At 39.4% G+C, this 17,760-nt stretch overlaps 2 protein-coding genes across 5 annotated transcripts in view; one reads left to right on the plus strand and one right to left on the minus strand.

Moving 5' to 3' along the window:
* The window catches only part of LOC134205281 (integrator complex subunit 7), a 183,115-nt gene that overhangs the window by 6,356 nt on the left and 158,999 nt on the right, over positions 1-17,760 (minus strand). The window lies entirely within an intron of this gene.
* LOC134205278 (calpain-D) overlaps positions 7,640-17,760 on the plus strand; it is a 40,184-nt gene continuing 30,063 nt past the window's right edge. Inside the window, exons 1-2 of one of the 4 annotated variants that reach the window (XM_062680383.1) lie at positions 7,640-7,993; positions 11,437-12,612. In XM_062680383.1, the coding sequence (XP_062536367.1) occupies positions 7,824-7,993; positions 11,437-12,612 (1,346 nt within the window). In that variant the 5' untranslated portion in view covers positions 7,640-7,823. The remainder of the gene's footprint in view (positions 7,994-11,436; positions 12,613-17,760) is intronic. The other 3 variants (XM_062680382.1, XM_062680384.1, XM_062680385.1) reach the window with 3 other exon arrangements.

Here is a 17,760-nt window from a genome sequence, read left to right on the forward strand (position 1 = left end):
TCAAGTTAGGGAGCGTCAAGGCGGGATGGTCGGTATGCCCTGTGGGCATATACGAGCAACCCGAAGTTTGCTTCAAGTGCCTGGAACCGGGGCACAAGCAATGGGACTGCAAAGGCCCTGACAGAAGCAATCTCTGCCGACGCTGCGGATTGGAGGGACATAAGGCACAATGTTGCACGAACCCTCCAAATTGTTTGATTTGTTCCAGCAAAGCTGTGAACAGCAAGCACCCCATGGGGGGTTCGATGTGCCCGGCGTTTAAGCGTGCTGCAAAATCACAGTGCAGGTAAAGCAGCTGGCTTGCTCGGCCTCGCCCGAGTGATTGGTGTGCGCAGGTTTAGAGGAAACGGCGGAAAACGTGTTCGTGTGCTCACGTTTTCGCGCAATGCGTGACCACATGCTTGCCACATGTGGTCTGGACACTACCCCGGACAACCTAGTTCGGAGGATGTGTAAAGATGAAATTGACTGGAACGCCGTTTTATCGGCTATCGCGCAAATCGTCTCGGAGCTACACAGAAAGTGGCGCGTGGACTCAAGGATGGCTAGTTCAGGCGCAAATAAGAGGTGGTCCAAGGGATCGGAGTCGGCTTCATGGGTCATACCGGTGGTCGAACTCCACCCTTTTATCGAACAACTGGCCACGCGAAGAACAACATGGTATCGTTGCTTTCGCGGCGTCGGTCAACCGGGCGGGTTCCGAGTTCGAGGACAGAAAGGGTCCTCGTCAAGGCTGGGGCAGGCATAGGTACCGTGTCGGCAAGTCCCTCTGTGTGCTGGCGAATAGGCCCTATCGCAGAAAGGTCAATTTGGGGTGCACGCGGCATCATCATTCTTGATACCAGTCGTGCAGAGCGAAGCAGGCGCGAAGTCGACCCCGCCCACCTTCCGAGGACATAGGGCGTGGTAAGGCCACCTGGAAAGCCGGCAACGCGCTGGCACGATACCATGGTGTTCTTCTAAAAAAGCGACTTACGATGTTCGGTGCTGCAATGACACGCAGCTAACCTCGAGGGTGCGTTGTGCACTGGTCCCCCTTTGAAGCATTACTTTCTGGTTGTACCGGAGGCACTATGGCCTTGGCGGCAATGGAAACGGTTTAGCGGGTAGGGGATGTAGTCCTGCCTCCCTCGGTGATCCCTAAACACGCACTTCCTGGTCAACCCAGGATGTCTGTTGAGCAGATTCTCCCTCCATTGCTTAGGAAAAAAAAAAAAAGAATTATGGAAAATTATGCTAGAGCATAGTTTTCCGGCGAAACTGATACGGCTGATTCGTATAACGTTGGACGGATCGAAATCAAGTGTAAGGGTGGCGGATGAAATATCGACTGCTCTTTATACACCTGATAAAACTCGTGATTCATGCGACGCCTCCAGATACCGTTCTCCTGTTTACCGCCGAGTATTCTCCGCAGCACCTTACGCTCAACCACTCCGAAAGCTCTCCAATCGGCCTTCTTTAACGTCCAGCGCGTATTTTGTCTTCGTTTGCAGACTACGGGACTTAAGTTGGTTACGAAGTCCGTAATAAGCCCTATTTGTAGCTGCAATACGCCTTTTCACCTCGCAGGTAACATCTTTATCGCACGTCACTAATGTTCCAAGATACACAAATTCTTCTACCACTTCAATTTTTTCCCCATCCAGCACCATTTCACTACCACCACCACTAATGAACCCACGTTGATTGTCAGCGTACTTCGTTTTGCTGGTATTGCCCGTGAGTCCAATTCTCACTGTCTCGTTCTTAAAAGACGCAAAAGCCTCTTCCACGGTACGGCGAAAAAATCCGATAATATCGATATCCCGATAATATGCGATCTTGTTATAATGGTACTGCTGCTTTGCACACCAGCTCTCCTAATCGCTCCCTCGAGCACTATATTGAACTATATTCGAGAGTGCATCACCCTGCTTCAATCCATTTAAGGTTTAATTTCAGTTTAATTAATTTAAGTTTAATTTCAGTTTAATTCTCCAAATGAGACAGACCTTAGGACCCAGAATGGCTTCAAAAAACCATTGATTTGAAAAAATACCAGATGATGCCCCAGTCTAATAACCGTGGTACTTGTACTACAAGTGTGTCTTTAGCATAAGCACAGACAAACAGACATAACACATTGAACATTCACTCATCAAATTCATCGTCAATTGAACACTAACGACATCTCTTGATTTCTGTTAGTTAGGCAAATCACGAACCAGATGGAGGTAGTGAGCAAATGTCAAACTCAATCAAATACGATGCGCACGCCACTAGTGACAGGTTGGCCAACTAATGATTTTTTGAATTGGCCAGTAAATCAATGAACGATGGAAATTTGACGAGTGTTATGTCTGTTTGTCTGTGGCATAAGTTTATAACGTTATAGGGACAAACCAGAGTAAACTATAGATAGTAGATATTCCACTATCTATAGAGTAAACGCGACGCGACAGTGCAATTTGACAGTGTTACGTCTGTTTGTCTGCGGTATGTCTATGCAGGCAAGATTCAGTTGAAAACCGAACTGATCTCTCGCGACAATTGCATTTTCTCCCATTTCCAAATGTCGCAACTGCATCGCGAGTGGCGCACGGCTATGACATACATGCGCACCACTCGCGATACAGTTGCGACATCCGGAAACGGGAGAAAATGCGATTGTCGCGAGAGCTCATTTCGGTTTTCAACTGGATCTACAATATTGATGCTCACGTTCAAAAGTTATCGAAAATGGAACGCGAGAGATGGGAACAAATTTTGCACACTCACGTTGGCAATCCAACATGGTCAGGAGGAATGACTTCAAAGTATTCAAAATTACCGAAATTGACTGTAAAAATTGTCAAACGTTGGTCTCGATAGAGAAACTCTATTGCTGGATCGCGTAGAACAAAACAACCTTAGAAATGGAACATACGACCAGAAACTACAAGTGAAAGTCTGCAGAGCAGTTCGGAACAATTCTGAGATTTCCTTGCGTGATTTAGCGAAAAGGTTGCCAAACATCGCGCAAGAATGCTGGTCGAGCAAGTTCTGACGAAATTTTGATCCGGGACACAAGTTTTACCAAGCCAAACGGTAGGGTAATAATGGTATGTCCACAGACAAACAGACGTAACAGCCTCATTTTTTTTTATTAAAAATCCATCGCTCAATTCCATCTTGCGAGCATGTTACACGAAACAATGTTTCGTATGACATTGTCACCAGAAGGCGCTGGAGTGAAATGTCAGACTCGAGGAATTACGACGCCAGCGCCTCTAGTTGTGAAACGCGCAATCAATCAAATTTAAATGGATTGTTGTCAAGTCAAGTCAATTGATCAAGTCATTGTCGATGGTAATTTCTCTAGTGTTACGTCTGTTTGTCTGCGGTATGTCTATGCAGGCAAGATTTCCCACAAATTGATGGTATGTCAAAGCATCTGCAGTTGTGGACCATAAATGGACAGATTGTAATGTTATAAAAACGAACGGTCTAATTTGTGAACGACTTCAACATATTTTCCTCGGCTATTTATTATACTCGATCTCCATTATTAATTCGAAAAGCAAAAAGCTTAACTTCAAAGCTCAGCACAGACAAGCACCAGTATTCGCTCTTCTTCGAAAGAGGGAAATTTTTGAGTGGTCGTGATAATAATTTAACTTTGAGCTCCGCTCTCGTTTCTCTTGAAAATCAAACTTTGAAACCCCACCTGAAAATTTAAATTGTGCAGTAATACGTGGCACAATGCAATACGTGCGATTTTGGGATGATCATTGTTCTTATTGTTAAACTACCGAGAATCTTTTGTTCTAGCGGTATTACGCAGTAATTTTAACAATATCTAAATTGCCAAACCAGATCTCATCACTTGAGTGCAGATTCTAGCTTAGTGCGGATGCATTATATCACCTAAAAGTTCGAAGTGATATCTAAAGATCTAGTAACTAGAAATTTCAAAAGTGCCTATTAATAAGTATTACCTTGAAGAAGTGGTAAGGATAAAATAATCCTATTCAGTAGATTCTGCTGGTATTATAATACTAGCTTTATGTACCCGGCCTTGCTCGGAATTGCCAGTTTGATTCGCAGTTTTTTTTTCACAATCGGAAAATGAATAAACCAATTGGTCAACAGGATAATTGCGTTATCTTATCGATACTTCATCATTTGATCAAAAGAAGGCAGATTTCATTTGAAAACATTGACTGATTTTGGAAAAGGGAGCGAACCCATAATCGCCATATTCCGGGCAAACGTCTATTTCTAAAGAAGGACAAACATCCACCGATGCCTTATTCCGAGCAAACGTCTATTTTAAAGAAGGGATCACATTCACCATCCAGAAGGAAACACATTAATCATTGCTTTTTACGTTGGGCAAACCATGATTTCGATAAATGGTTGAATTGATCGATAACTAAACAATACAATAATGGGTTCAGAAGTTAGGCTGGAGCACACACACAAACATACAAACATTGAGTTTTATATATCTCGGCAACTTATTCAAAACGACGTATGTGATTTTGTAAACAAAGATGCATACGTCGATTTGTCAAATATGATGACACTCCCACGCAAACCAATACAACGAACATGTAGCCGAAACCTCCCCTACCTGTATGTGGCGATAGTTTGCGTGGGAGTGCTATCAGATTGCAGAAATCAACGTTTAAATTTTTGTTTACAAAATCACATACGTCACATACGTTGAATAAGTATCCGAGATATATAGATAGCTAATAGCTATATGTATCCGGCTTTGCTAGGGACTGAAAAGTAAATTATAGAATTAAAATGTCCAATGCTGTAGCACGAAACCCACAGAGGTAGATCTACCGCTCATAGAATTGAACCTTTGTATCAATATATTTTTATATCTTTGTTTGGCCCTACCTTTTCAATAAACATCTTCCAAAAATAGAGAATAAGTGTACCAAATCTGGTTGGAATTTATCCTGGGAGTTACACTGAATTGCTCATTTTTAAAGACAACCCCTTCCCCATAACTTTCCCTTTTCCAAAATGACCCTCCCACCTTCTTTGTTATCTTCTCCTTAGAATAGAAAATGTGTGCACCAAATTTGGCTGAAATTGGTCCTGGGAGTTGGGTGTTACACTGAATTGCTCTTTTCTAAAGACAACCCTTCCCCTTACCCTCCCTTTTCCCAATGATCATCCCACCCCTTTGTTATTTTCTCCTTAGGATAGAGAATGTGTGTACCAAATTTGGATGAAAGCGGTCCAGGGTTCAAAAGAAACACTGAATTGCCTGTTTTCTGAACAATACCCCTCCCCCAGACCCCTCCCTCTTTCCCAAATTACACTTCCATGTGATCGACTTCTCTTAGTGAATATGTGTACAATATTTGGTTGATATGGGTACTGGAAGTTGGGAGTAACACTGAATTGCTCGTTTTATAAAGACAACCCTCCCCCATACCCTCCCTCTTTTTACAATGACCGCCCCACCCCATTTGTTATCTTTTCTTTAGGGTAGAGAATGTGTGTATCAAATTTGGTTGAAATCGGTGCAGGGGTTCAGAATTTACTCTAAATTACCCGTTTTCTGAACAATACCCCTCCTCCAGACCCTCCCCTTTCCCAAAATCTCTCATATGATTGTTTCCTTATAGTGAATATGTGTACAAAATTTGGTTGAAATCGGTCCTGGGAGATGAAAGTTACACATAATTGTTCGTTTTCTAAACAAAACCCCTCCCCCTTTCCTAAATGACCCTCCCCCCCCCCTTGTTAACTTCCCCTGAGGATAGAGAATGTGTGTACCAAATTTGGTTGAAATCGGCCAAGTGGTTCAGAAGTAGTTAGCGAACATACATACATAGATTGGTTTTTATATATATAGATTGTATTTTAAATTCAGTTACTGATAGGCCACCGATTTCGTACATTGTATTGTATACTAAGTGCGAATAACCATTGTAAATTACAAGGTAAGCAAATGTGACAACCAAATTGAAGCTTAAGTTCTAAAAGTTGCGTTGCAGGAACAGCCCTACAACGTAGGGTGTTTGTTTGGTTTCACACCCACGAGTATCAACGGCCCACATACAAACCACGTGCTACTGACTGCGTTGCAACTAACCACCCGGTCCGGAGAGATCCAGTGAGAGCCTCTCGTCACTGTGTACTCTCGCGGCTTTCGTTTTCTACGCTCGGAATCGAATCATACGCCTCAAAACTGCTCGAAAGCAATAACTGCAAATCTGCACAATCCTCGTTTCGGCACACTGCTGTCGCCGAGTAGATTTGGGCAGTCTTATTGGACGAAATTGCATTACCATTGGAAATTGCATTACTCTGTCACGATTGCTGGGATTCGACGAGCTCTAGAGTGGAAAAAGGTCGCAAAGCACGTTGGGATACAACACCGATCACGTGGGTTGAGATTGACACGCGCAAAGCAAACGCTTCAAAATTCTATCGCCGGGGCCCCGATCAACGCATCGTTGGAACGACGTCGCCGGCAAGTACCTTTTGGTGGGAAATAGGTTTAAGATAGAAAGAGAAGATCAGGCTAGCATTAGGAGATCGATGTGCACGAGAGATTGGACCAATAAAGATTTTTTGAATTTTAACTCGTGCAGTGGTCCTAAGAAAGGCACACGTTTTCGCATTGATTTCGAATCGTTACTTGAGTGGTTTTTGGTTAATGAATAATTGATCGCGGAATATTTGGATTTTCGAAATTATAGATAAAAGGGTTCTCTCGGTTTACAGGGAGGGTTTACAGGTAAGTTGGGTGATCGTTTGGGTTCAAGATTAACTGCGGTGTTTGAGCAAATAATAACTCGCCCTAGAAGAGGGTCTCTTAGCCGGGATCCCAACAGCAACAGCAGTCTTCCTTAGACTAGGAAGTGGCGCATAAGCTGCTGTTTGTGTGAGCTCAGAACGTACGTTACAAGATATACAAGGAGGAGTGTCTTCAGAAGCGACTTTTGCCATCCATTTAATCACACGACTGTCCGCGGTATTGCTTTGGCCTGACTTAACAAACTGCCATTACAGACGGGATGTAATGGAATGGTATGAACCGAATGATAATGACGTTATTGAAAAAAAACTATCAACCCACCAAAATGGCCAAATTTTCGTCCCAACGAAAAACATTAGTCAATTATCAGAGGGAAACTTAAGAAATAGTGCAAAACAATCAGAAAACCATCTTATATGTAGATGTGTGAAAAAATGGCAGATCAAGTTGACGAGTGGTATTCAGAGAAAAGTCCGAGAATTCATCCAAAATGCCAATGAATAATTTTTTGATATTTTTTGTTTCAAAGTTCACTAAATTCCTTGTATAATAAAAACTGAACCACCTTTTCATGTACTTTTTCGGCAAAGAAATATCTAATTTCGTGCGGCCAAATACTAAGTGGATCAAGCTTTATAATAATCGAAATATAAATAACCTGCATAGAGCTTGCTGACGTTTAATCACCTTTCTCTTTCAAGCGCATAAGCAGGATAGGATTTGTTTTCATCGGGACACGTTAGTACACGTCATTCCGTGATCTACCCAGTTTTTTTTGGGTTGATTTGACAGCAGTGAGTAGAATAATAGCATGGAAAATCTGAGTACAGACAGAGCGTAATACCTGATGATGTTTACACACGTTGAACGTAAACATCATGATTTGACAAGTGTGTTACTTTTAGATACTTGTCTGTCAAGTGTAATCGAAATCATCAGGAGAAAAACTCGCATTTGCTAGCAGATACTTCCAGTTAATCAAATTTTAAGAACAAAACCTGCTTACGTGATATGTAATTTATGACAAATGGATGTTGTAAAGGATAAACATATCCAACAATGAAAGAAAATGGGAACAATTGCATCAGTGCTACAATGGACCTGTGCCAATTGCAATTTGATAAATCCAACAGAGAGCACTCTTTGTCTTAATTGCAAAAAACCTCGGAAATTAGGCATAGTAAACAGAAAGGAGCTCCTCCCGGACGCAGACAGCAGTGAACTGAATGATGTACACAGGTAATTAAAAAAAAAAGTTTCATGTACGATACTAACTATTTTCTCCATTGACATAAAGTATACAGTAATCCATCGATTTTTAATACCTCTGTTATGCTATGTTTCGATACAGCAAGTAAAATGAGAAGGTCGCTTGAAATCAACGCGAATTGAACTTTTGTTGAACTTAAATAAAAATAAAGTTGAACATTTTCAATTGAATTCAATTTGGTTGATCAATTCTTTTGCCCTGGCAAAACGTAGCATGATAGTTTAGATTGGGCAAATTAATTTATCAAGTTGCTTGTTGAATGCACGTTGAACATCTAAATAGTTTAACACGATCGAAAAGAAATTTGTGCATATTCAACTTTCAACAAGTCACTTGAATTCAACTGAATTGATCAATAATTCCAGGGGTGTTATGAAAGTGTTGTAAAATCTCATAAAAGAAGATATCAATTCATGAGGTATGATGAAATAGCGCTTAAATGTGCCTACAACTTTGTATAACAAGACTTGCTGAAATATGTAATATGTGGCGTGGGAGGTAAAATATCATTCAACAATTGAGATCACAAACATGTTCCATGATTTGATGCAGAAACATAATTTTAATAATCAATTTTGACGAATTTCAACCGATATTTCCGGAAAAATCCACATGAACTTTCGTGATATTCCCAAATGGTTTTCCCCAGGAATTCATCAGATAATGTCTGCAGAAATTACAAAATCATTTTTCTCAGGAATTTGTGGAGCATTTTCCGCAGGTATTCCTGGAAGAATTTTTGCAATGATTCCCGTAGATATTTTTGTAAGAATTTACGTAGCTTTTACGCAGAAATTGCTGGAGCAATCGCGGCAGAAATTTCTGTAAATACCTATTTCCGCAGTAATTTTTAAAGTAATTTCGGAAAAGTTTTTTGACGTAATCTACGTCTAAAGGGGAGGCTTGGATACAGGGTGTAAAATGAAAATTTCAAAATTGATGTTAGATTTGTAACATTCATTAGGGCCAATTGTAGTCTGTTGATGAAATCACACAATAAACAATAAACATTAATAGGTCCAAGATTTATATATCAATCGATTCGCAAACTCTCCACCAATTTTCCCGTAGAATTGAAACTTTTGACTATCAACGCAAAACTATTGAAATTTTTAGTTCTTTCATGCATAATGCATGGGGTCTCCAAGAGCCCTGCGAGCAAAGGCGTAGGATTGCCAATCCGGACATGGCGAGTTCGATTCTCGGTCCGGTCTACAATCTTTCTTAAATGTATTAATGGTTACGATGTTGCTTACCTGCCGAGCCGTTGGCACATGTAGTACACGGGCCTGGGACAGCGCCTCTTGGATGGCATGCAGCTGCATGTCGATTTTCTTGTGTGTTGTCGGATGACGCTGGTAGTCAATGTCCACGCTCCTTTGGAAACGGCCCAAGTCAATTCGATGATAGTTTCGCTGGGACTGGGACGATATAGAGAAGCCCACATTTACCACCATCGGGTAATGATCTGAGCTGAGCTCTTTGTACACGGCCGATTGTGAGGTGTGGTCGTTCATGTTTGTTATGAGGTCGATGGTTGCATGGATTCCGGATCGACTCAGCCGAGTGGGGAATCCGGGCTCTGGATCGTGTAGTGGCCTTCCTCCATATCGTTGCTACATTGATGATCGTAAGATTTTCAAAATGAAAATGTTTCATAAGAATTAAACTATGGAAATCGTAAGATCATATTTCGGTCAAATGTATCTTTTTATTGGATATCCAACAACACAATTCCTTGCAGCGTCGGTGGGCGTGTGGTGTGATCATACGCCTCCTAATCAGGACGACCATGGTTCGAAGCTGGGTTACTTTCTTTTAGAGAATCGTATGAAAATCAATTTTATTGTAGCGAAATTTCAAAAAAGAATTGTATGATGGTCTTGAGTCCAGTATCCTCAGTGCGCCGTTTTGATTGCCGCGAGTGTTGCTTCAGTCTTGATGTTTCGCATTCAGGTCTCCGGCAATGATGTATTGAACTTTTCCCCGCGTTAGTTTGACGATGTCCCTACGAAAGGCGGCCGATGCTCCATTGCTGATTTTGGCTTGAGTTGTGCAGTACGCCGCGATGAGCGTGGTTGTGCCGACATGGGTGGTAACTTCGACACCAATGGCCTCGATGACACCCAGCTGGAGGCTTGGAAGCAGGTGAAAATTGAGGTTGTAGCGAAGAGCGATCGCCACACCAGGGTGTAGTTGATGACGCTGATTTGCTTCAGTCCCTTCCACGCGATAGGGCTATGCTCTAGGCGGATCAGGTAGAGATGATCCTGGCATTTTTTCGTCCGGTCATGACGAGCAATCTTGTAGACAGCGGTATGTTTGAGCCCACAGCCCTCTAGTTCGGTGATGAAGTCCTGCTCCTCCATGTCGTGCAGACCACGCAACAGTTCCTTTATTGATTTGGTACTTAAATTTTTGCACTTCAAGGAATTCGAGTGAGTGAAGCGAGGCGAGTGAATGAAAACACTTGGAAAAAAGCACGGCCGATCGTGCTACTGTTTCGAACTGGAATGAAGTTAGTTTTAAGGTATTAAACATATTCATTTTAGAACATTATGCCTACATAAGGCGTGTTACATGTTATTACTGAGCACTATATTGAGTTTCATTCAAATCAAGGATCGATTAAGTTATTCATGAATTTATTTAATATCAATGACTCTGAAAACATGTGGGTAATGTAGTAGTTTTTTTTTCTATTCGAATGCTGGTATGATCTGAAAATATTATTTTATATATCTATGATTAATGAAGGGCCATGGTCTCACTGTGAGTAGATTAATCCTGTTTAGACTGGGCCATAGCCCTTCAGGCACTGACTCTAACCCTTAAATGCGAAATGTTGTTTTCAATGGTTATTTACGTTAAAAATATTTCCAATGTTTTCTAAAAAAATCGCCTTACGCCTTTAAGGGCTAAAGACACCATGGGCGGGAAGCTGGTTTTCCGCAAATTTTGTTGATCACTGGCAAAGTTAAACAGGAACACGATGGGACAATTTGAATATTTTCCCTAAAATGCCTATACTAAAATCTTCTTATGCCTTCAGCGTATCCTGCATATAGTTATACAAAGTTGTAGATTCTGCAGTGATTGATTTCTTTCACAGATGGTCTACAGTTTCTGTTAGCGATCCCCTAAGTTGTTTATCTCACTTAAAAACCAAACGCTCATTGGTTCTAAGCTTTGATACTGAATATCCGGAGTTCTTTCGCCGACGACAGATGTCCGCTATGTGGACAATGGACCAACATTAATATTCGATCATATGAATCGAATTAGTGAGAATTATGTGTTCAAAAGTTAAAATATTTAAATCATTTTTTGCCTTTCTCGTGCTCATAAACATCACTTTTTTATGAATGTAGTCCAGAAAATAATTAATTTTCTTCTTATACTATTCATACAGGATCTCTCACAATGGTATACTTAAAGTTAAAGATAGTCTAGCAATTGCTCATAAGAATTTCAATAAGAAAAAAATTGAACAGCACGTGTTTCCAGTAATCCATAATAGTGATTGTAAAAATATCCGACGAAGTTTTTCTCAACCCAATCTATATAGAATTTGGAAATGCTACGGATGTAACTATGAGAATAATTCAATAACCTGGCATTGCATCAATTGCGATTCAATCAGTACGCTAGCACCAGTCTATAAAGGTAGTGTGAAGAAGCAATTGAATCAAAATGCAACTCAGAAACATCGCACGCCTAATGGGGGTAAACAGCACTACATCACAAGCCTAAGTAACAAAAAAGCTCTTAGTATGGAATATATCGATAGACGGAAATGCCAACTATGCTTATATAATCGCTTCAACCTTAAGAACACTGTTTGTGCGCACAGAAGTATTGATGCGTTTAATTCAAAACACCCCGAACTTCTACCTAATTCCAGCGATAGTGTCATTCCCGAGAAAAGTTATTCCAAATGGAAACAAAAAGTAAGCCCTAAGGATACCGCCGAGCATTCCAGATGTTTTACAGCTGTCCATACAAATGAAGACGGAAAAGTTTATAGCAGCTCAAATGAAAGCAAAGGTCTACAACAATTTACAATTACGACCTTATCAAAGAAAATACGTGTGGGTACAACGCAGAGTGCTAAAGGTGAGAACCATCGTGATTGTGGCATATTCGTTACAGTCAGAGATTGGATTGTCAAAGCAAATTCAAGTCAATCCCGCGAAACAAATATTGAGAAAGAATCCAACGAATTATCGCTATCGGACAATAGTAACAATAAATTGATTCCATCGACCAAAGATAACGTAACGGAGAATATGAAGGATGCAGAACCAATTTACGCTGTGATAAACAAGCAGAATAAGCAAAAGAATCAAAGATCGACGAATCAACAACAGACAAGTATTTCTATGAATTTTGACCGATACTACGAGAATGTCGATGGTATTAAAAGGCAAACAGAAGGCCAGCAACAACTGACTAATGACTCAGCAGGTTTGGAAGGTTATTTGGAGACTAGCGTATCACATAAAACGGATAATTTAAATAACAACTCATCGACGGGCGAAGAAGTACCCATCTACGCCGAAATACAGAAAAAGATGAAAACTAAGAAGTAAGCTTCGACAATGTTTGGCACAACTATTGTGCAAGTTATAATTTGGCATGTCGTTGTTTTGTGTTTCGTCTGTTATGCATTTTTTAATCTTATGTATTCTTACTTTCGTAGTCAGCTGTAGCGTCGCGTGCTTATTTCATCAACCTGTGCATTGCTCAAAATTTGATATTTCAAGTAGTCACATTTCTACAATGAGAGGAAACAAAAAAAATCCTATTTTGTTTTCAAATTAAAAAAAAAATTGTTACATATTTTGAATTCATTTTGCTGTAGGTTTCTAAATTGTATGAAATGACATCAAACTGATAACTTCTTTTGTTATTGGAAACCAACGATTTTTTTTTCTTTGATTTGCCCTCATCGAGAAAATAGTATAGTTTCATTTCACAATGAGGTTTGTTTGATATACTTTTTGTTATTTTAAACGTTAGAACAACCAAACAGATTTCAACATAAGTATTATAAGAAAATTATTGTGAGCTTTTAGTGGAATGTATTCACTTGTCTTAAGACGAGTTTGTATTATTCCATTTAATTCCACCACTTTATCATACCTTTAACTTAACAGATACGTATTTCGACCTCAACAGTAAGGCCGTCTTCAGTTTCTCATACTTGACTCGACTTAGTATTATTGTCAAAATCGACTATTTCAATCGACTATCAACAATCTATTTTTTTTTTTTTTTTTTTAACTAATTTTATTTGCTAATTATCTAATACATGCATTTATCTCTTAGACTAGGTGTTCCGTGTTTTCTTAACACTATCATCCTTATTTGCTATGTTACGCTTTTAGATATTATTAATACATTTCAATTGCCTCTGGCAGTTACGATATTTCCTCTGGTTGAATTAAACCATGTAGGAATTACAATGTTTTCTACTTAAACTAAACTTAACCTAATTTATACTAAGGGTACAAGGAGCTAATCGTTGCAATAGAAGATTGCAACGATTTTTGTCTAAAATTCGAAATTATTTTGTTGGACATTTGTTGCAATGTCTCAATATTAGAAATTCTATGAAGTTCATTGGTACTATACCACGGAGGTAACTTCAGAATCATTTTCAAAATTTTATTTTGAATCCTCTGAAGTGCCTTCTTTCTGGTATTGCAGCAACTAGTCCATATTGGCACAGCATACAACATGGCTGGTCTAAAATTTGTTTGTAAATCAAAAGTTTGTTCTTAAGACAAAGTTTTGATTTTCTGTTTATAAGTGGATATAGACACTTAATATATTTGTTACATTTGGCTTGAAGGCCTTCAATGTGTTTTTAAAACTAGCAGAAGTCCTAAATATTTGGCTTCGCTAGACCAATTAATTGGAACCCCATTCATAGTGACAATATGTCTGCTAGAAGGTTTCAAATAAGAAGCTCTCGGCTTATGTGGGAAAATTATAAGCTGAGTTTTGGAAGCATTCGGGGAAATTTTCCATTTTTGCAAGTAAGTGGAGAAAATATCCAAACTTTTTTGCAATCTACTACAAGGCTTCGCCCTTTGGCTGAGAGACCTGTGTCATCTGCAAACAAAGATTTTTGACACCCTGGTGGTAAATCAGGTAAGTCAGAAGTAAAAATGTTATACAATATGGGCCCCAGTATGCTGCCTTGGGGAACACCAGCTCTAACAGGTAATCTATCAGATTTAGAATTCTGATAGTTTACCTGCAGTGAGCGATCTGATAAATAATTTTGGATCAGTTTAATAATGTACAGAGGAAAATTAAAATTCATCAATTTTACAATCAAACCTTCATGCCAAACACTATCAAATGCTTTCTCTATATCAAGAAGAGCAACTCCAGTCGAATATCCTTCAGATTTGTTGAGCCGAATTAAGTTCGTAACTCTTAATAACTGATGAGTGGTTGAATGCCCATGGCGAAAACCAAATTGCTCATCAGCAAAAATAGAATTGTCATTAATATGAACCATCATTCTATTTAAAATAATCTTTTTCAAACAGTTTGCTTATTGAAGAAAGCAAACTGATTAAGCGATAACTAGAAGCCTCAGCTGGATTTTTGTCCGGCTTCAAAATTGGAACAACTTTGGCGTTTTTCCATTTATCTGGGAAGTATGCCAATTGAAAACATTTGTTAAATAAATTAACCAAAAAGGATAAAGAGCTCTCAGGAAGTTTTTTGATAAGTATGTAGAAAATACCATCATCACCCGGGGTTTTCATATTTTTAAATTTTCTAGTAATAGATCTCACTTCATCCAAATTAGTTCCCAACGAAGGGTCAAAAACATTATCTTGGTTGAGAATGTCTTCGAAGCTTCGTGTAACCTGATCCTCAATTGGACTAGTGAGACCTAGACTAAAATTATGGGCACTCTCGAACTGCTGAGCAAGTTTTTGAGCCTTTTCGCCATTTGTTAATAAAATTTTATTTCCCTCTTTAAGCGCTGGAATTGGCTTTTGAGGTTTTTAAGAATTTTCGTTAATTTCCAAAAGGGTTTCGAACTGGGCTCGAACTTCGTTACATTATTCTCAAAGTAGGTATTTGTCAGACTAGCGGAAAGTTTTTTGATTTCATATTGCAAATCTCGCCGAATAACTTCAAAAATAGCATCGCGAGTTCTTTGGTATTGCCTTCGGATCACATTTTAAGACGGATCAGTAGCTGAAGATCGTCGTCAATAATAATGGAGTTGAATTTAATTTCACATTTAGGAATTGCAATGCCTCTGGCTTCGACAATTAAATTTGTCAAAGATACGAGAGCATTATCAATATCACTTTTGGTATCGAGAGGAATATCAACATCAAAATTCCTATCGATATACGTTTTGATATAAATCCCAATCAGCTCTATGATAATTAAAAGTAGAGCTGATTGGATTATAAATGGCTTCTTGTGAGATTTCAAATGTCACAGGAAGGTGATCAGAGTCAAAGTCAGCATGAGTTACCAATTGGCCACACAGCTGACTTGAATCCGTTAAAACTAAATCAATTGTAGAAGGATTTCGACTGGAAGAAAAACAAGTTGGTCCATTGGGATATTGAATAGTATAATATCCCGCAGAACAATCTTCAAATAAAATTTTACCATTGGAATTGCTTTGAGCATTATTCCATGAACGGTGTTTGGCATTGAAGTCACCAATTACGAAGAATTTAGATTTGTTGCGAGTCAGAATTTGAAGATCAGCTTTCAACAAATTCTTTTGCTGCCCATTGCATTGAAAAGGCAAGTAAGCTGCAATGAAGGAAAATTTTCCAAAATTTGTTTCAACAGAAACTCCCAAGGTTTCAAAAACTTTGGTTTTGAATGAAGAAAATAATTTATGTTTGATACGTCTATTGATGACAATGGCGACCCCACCACAGGCGCTGTCAAGACGATCATTTCTGTAGATAAAATAATTTGGATCTCTTTTAATGGAGAGTCCTGGTTTTAAATAGGTTTCTGTTATAATGGCAATATGCACATTATGAACTGTTAGGAAGTTGAATAATTCATCTTCCTTACCCTTTAGAGAGCGGGCATTCCAATTTAGAACTTTCACACAATTATTTGGATCCATTGAAACGGAGTCCGATAACAATTTTTGTGTGTACTTTATACCAACCTGAACAGCTTCTGGAATGGTATTTGCTTTGAACATTGCATCAATCATGTGATGCAATTGTTCAGTTAAAAAATCAAAATCGGAAGCAGTCATGCTACCTGAATCGGCAACATGACCATTATTTCCCGTTGGGACATGGGTATAAACCTCATTTTGAGAAGAGAAATTTTGTCTACCAGCAGCGATGTTTGCATACGTAGGTACATTCGAAAAATTGGAATTTACTGAAGTGCTTGCTACCCGTTGACGAGCGGCAAAATTTGTTTGTGAATTGTGGTGGGTATGAATTGCTCGACCGGTAACTGGTTTCGAAATTTGAGCGTTTGAAAAATTTCTACCCGTCGAATCTGGGATCCGATTGGAATTTCCCGTCATCAATTTTGCACGGGAATTCAAAACTTTTTGCGTGAAGGGCATTCCCAGAAATTGGATTTATGATTACCCCCACAATTTGCACACTTAAATTTATTGGAATCTTCTCTCACAGGACAAGCGTCCTTGGCGTGAGAGGTTCCACCACAAATCATGCATTTAGCATCCATGTGGCAATGTTTGGTTCCGTGACCCCACTTTTGGCACTTACGGCACTGAGTGGGATTTTGGAAATTTCCCCAGGCCTGTGGAAATGTTCCCATGTAACACGGACATGGGACATAATACAGGCCTTTTCCAAACTTTTCATATTATTTAGTTCACTTTTGTTAAAATGAACTAAATAAAATTCTTGAGAAATGCCCCTTTGGGAAGTACCAGAGTGGGATTTCTTTTTCATCTTAATTACTTGGACTGGTGAAAATCCAAGTAATTCAGAAATTTCAATTTTAATCTCATCCAGTGATTTGTCATCACTGGGCAGACCTTTCAAGACGACTTTGAACAATCGCTCAGTTTTGTCGTCGTATGTGAAGAATTTACGACGACAAAACTGAGCGACAATCTATTAATTTGATCTTTGCTCAACCTCACATTCCCGGAAGGTGCACATATAAAGCAGATATAAAGCTAATCGTGTGAAAATTAATGCAAAGCACATAGAACAAAATATCTCGTGCAATAAAGATACACATTCAGCGTCAACCGTGTATCGCATGGTATTCTCAATCCAGTTGAAAACCGGAATTGGGGGATAGCGAAGTTGGATTTTTCTCATAATCCGTATGTTAAACCTAACTTCGGAAGTGGTGCGCTGTTTTCATTTGGTGATGTGCTATACAGCGCACTACTTCCGAAATTAGGTTTAACGTATGGATTGTGAGAAAAATCCAATTTTAATAGCGGCTTTAATTCGATTTTCTACTGAATTTATAATATCGCGAAGCTATTCAGCACACCACTTCCGAAGTTAGGTTTAACGTACGGATTGTGAGAAAAATCCAACTTCGCTGGCACCCAATTTCGGGTTTCAACTGGATTGAGTATATTCATCAGCATGAGCATCGTTCCCTTTGGTTGTCATGGACGCTCTTTGTGCAATGAGGGTTATCCACATAGAAAGAGTGTCATTTTAAGTCTTCTATCAATGTACAAAGAGCATCCTGATATTGCACAGTTCTG

Source organism: Armigeres subalbatus, chromosome 1, assembly GCF_024139115.2.
Source record: "Armigeres subalbatus isolate Guangzhou_Male chromosome 1, GZ_Asu_2, whole genome shotgun sequence".
NCBI classification, from domain to species: Eukaryota; Metazoa; Arthropoda; class Insecta; order Diptera; family Culicidae; genus Armigeres; species Armigeres subalbatus.